General features: G+C 31.6%; 1 protein-coding gene across 2 annotated transcripts in view; it reads right to left on the reverse strand.

Annotated features, from left to right (window-relative positions):
• The window catches only part of LOC111684787, a 70,646-nt gene that overhangs the window by 40,932 nt on the left and 26,177 nt on the right, over positions 1–3,537 (reverse strand). Inside the window, exon 2 of one of the 2 annotated variants that reach the window (XM_046952746.1) lies at positions 128–810. The exons of the other annotated variant lie outside the window; for it this stretch is intronic. Within the exon in view, the coding sequence (XP_046808702.1) occupies positions 758–810 (53 nt within the window). The 3' untranslated portion in view covers positions 128–757. Of the gene's footprint in view, positions 1–127; positions 811–3,537 lie in introns of those variants that run through there. 2 annotated transcript variants of the gene reach the window in all.

Here is a 3,537-nt window from a genome sequence, read left to right on the forward strand (position 1 = left end):
GGACATCACGAACAAAAATAAGTACTTCTTGTACTAGAAAAGTAAGTAGTCTTTCCTTTGATTTCTACTTACTTTTCTACTTACTTTGGGAGTTAACTTTTTGCTGGGTATGAAAACTCCAAAGTAAGGCAGTAATAACAAAAGAATAATAATAATAACAAAATAAAGAGTAATTAAGATAATTTTTTTTTATGTTTCATTATGTTTATTTTCTGTTTTTTTTCTCTTTATTTTCGGTTTAAGTAGTACTTATATCTGGCGCATCTTTAACTCCTCTTTTCTATATGAAATTTATACATTATAGCAATGGTCGGCATTCATTAGCAATAGAGACCGTAAACATTTGATTTACCTTAAAAATCAAAACTATAATTAATTTCCGTTTTTAACAAAATCTTTAAACATATCTACAAAATATTGAAAAGTATATTAAACATATTCTCTTCATAACCATCACTGATACATCACTACAATGAACGGATATAGCTTCCCCTTGCAACTGCGTAAGTACTCATATAAAATTCTCGTTTCACCGTGTACACTTAGGAATGTCTTAAGCTGGTAAATTAATTGGATTTTAACACAGTAAATATTTTATCAGCATGTTTATCTCAATAAAATCAACATAATCAGCAAGTAGGTGGTACTGAAGTCAAAACACTATTACATGCACATCTACATACACTATATGGGATGTCAGATTATTGCAAAATATGCACAGTTGTTATGAAAAAGTAGTTTTTTTTTGAAAAAGTACTTACAGTAATTTAAACATGATTTGATAATGTGAAAAACCGGAGGAAAACTTACCTAAAAAGAAAGAAATTATACAAAATATTATTTAAAAGAAATTTTTATAAAATTTTAAACAGTTGTTTATACAGAATGTGAATGAAATAGAACTGAACCAAAACTGAACTTGTACTGAACTAAACTAGAACTTAATTAGAACTGAACTGGAACTAAACTAGAACTGAACTACAACATAATTAGAACAGAACTAGAACAGAACTAGAACAAAACTAGAAAAGAACTAGAACAGAACTAGAACAGAACTAGAACAGAACTAGAACTAGAACAGAACTAGAACTAGAACAGAACTAGAAAAGAACTAGAACAGAACTAGAACAGAACTAGAACAGAACTAGACCAGAACTAGAACAGAACTAGAACTGAACTAGAACTGAACTAGAACAGAACTAGAACAGAACTAGAACAGAACTAGAACAGAACTAGAACTAGAACTAGAACAGAACTAGAACAGAACTAGAACAGAACTAGAACAGAACTAGAAGAGAACAGAACTAGAACATAGGTAAAACAGAACTAGGACAGAACTAGAACAGAACTAGAAAAAAAAACTAGAAAAGAACTAGAACAGAACTCGAACACAATTAGAACTAAACTAGAATAGAACTGGAACAGAAATAAAAGAGAACTAGTACAAAACTAGGACAGAACAGAACTACAACTAGACTCGAACAGAACTAGAACTTCACTAGAAATGGACTAGAACTGATTTAGAACTGAACTAAAACTGAACTAAAATTGAGCTAGAACTGAACTAGAACTGAACTAGAACTGAACTAGAACTGAACTAGAACTGAACTAGAACTGAACTAGAACTGAACTAGAACTGAACTAGAACTGAACTAGAACTGAACTAGAACTGAACTAGAACTGAACTAGAACTGAACTAGAACTGAACTAGAACTGAACTAGAACTGAACTAGAACTGAACTAGAACTGAACTAGAACTGAACTAGAACTGAACTAGAACTGAACTAGAACTGAACTAGAACTGAACTAGAACTGAACAAGAACTGAACTAGAACTGAACTAGAACTGAACTAGAACTGAACTAGAACTGAACTATTTATTTATTTTTATTTAGAACTAAAATAGAACTGAGCGACCGTAAGCATCTGTAGACTCCAACAGGTTAAGCTGAAAAATCAATTCACCCACCTGAAATCTGGTCTCCCCAAATAAACTGAATATCGTTAAACTTTTATTACAACAACAACAAAAAAGTACTCATGACCTAATTAACATTTTAGTGTGCGTGTAATGCAAAAGTAGCTGCTATCGTCGTTGGTAGTTGGATGCAACATAAATTGTAATAATGACGTCTAATGAACTTAACTATGGATATTAAAAGTAAATTTCAATGAGTACATAGAAACTGAAAGAGTTTATATTTAGGCCCCATAGACAGTATAAAAAGGAGTTAATTTTGAAAAAGAATTAAAGCGTATTTAATATAATTTTGTTAAGCATAATTTTCAAATTTGTTATGGTGTGTTAAACACAGCAACAGAAAAAAACACTCTAAAACGAGTTCAAGTCATGTTTTATTTATTTATTTTTTTTTTCTGAACAAGAGGTCGAACACATTAAAGAAAAAAGGTCAGGAAAAAAAAAGAATTAAAATAAAAACTAAAGTATTTCAACAAACTAAAAAAAACAAAGAAAAGAACACAAAATACATAAAAAGTACATTCATAAAGCGTGAGAATTATGGCTTTTGTTTTAGTTTTAATTTTCATAAATAGTTCTGTGATGAATGCTTAGCCAGACTATGGAAACACCACCATTCTACAGCCATTCATCTAACATCCACCTTCTCGGAAATACACTTAATAATTAAACGCATTTTTATGTTCTTCGTCTACTGCTTCTTCCACTGTCTTTATGTCTGGGCTCTCACCTTAAAGGTTCAGTGAGTGTTGGACCATTTTAACCATATTAAAACAAGTTAAAAACTAATCTTACCACTTAGACAAATTTCATAATAAACTGAAATTCATTTGAGTATTTGAGCAAGTTTGATCTTGCTGAAATGAAGAAAAAAAACTGAATGGCGGAGCATTGAAACAAGAAGTAGAATAAGTTGTTGCTGAGGCCAAGTGTTGAGTAAACGAATATGAAAACTTATTGGATGCTGTTTGTATGTGTGTGCTGTGTTGTGTTTTGTACTGGCAGAGGGAGGAAGCGTTATTAGATTTTGATTGTGGCTTTAGATGAAGGTGTTAAAATGTTTAAAACATTTACGATAACCAAGCGTTGCAGTTTAGTTGCCTCCTTCTTTTGTGGTATTTTTTCATCTTTTTTACGGTTGTTTTTCGTTGTTCCCATTCAATATCAGTATTGCGTGCACGTAAAGATTACATTGACTAGATAAAATTACACACACAGCGAATGCAACACTACCTACAAGGTGACTTACACAGAGAGAAATTCGATGTTGGAACTTTGCAAAATTACTGGAACAGAACTTAAACAGAACTAGAAAAGAACTAAAACAGAACTGGAACAGAGCCGGAACAGAACTAGAACAGAACTAGAACTAGAACAGAACTAGAACAGAACTAATCAGAACTAGAACAGAACTAGAATAGAACTAGAACAGAACTAGAATAGAACTAGAACAGAACTAGAACAGAACTAGAATAGAACAGAACTAGAATAGAACAGAACTAGAACAGAACTAGAACAGAACTAGAACAGAACTAGAACAGAACTAGAACAGAACTA

The sequence above is a fragment of the Lucilia cuprina genome, chromosome 5 (genome assembly GCF_022045245.1).
Source record: "Lucilia cuprina isolate Lc7/37 chromosome 5, ASM2204524v1, whole genome shotgun sequence".
In the NCBI taxonomy this organism is placed as follows: domain Eukaryota; kingdom Metazoa; phylum Arthropoda; class Insecta; order Diptera; family Calliphoridae; genus Lucilia; species Lucilia cuprina.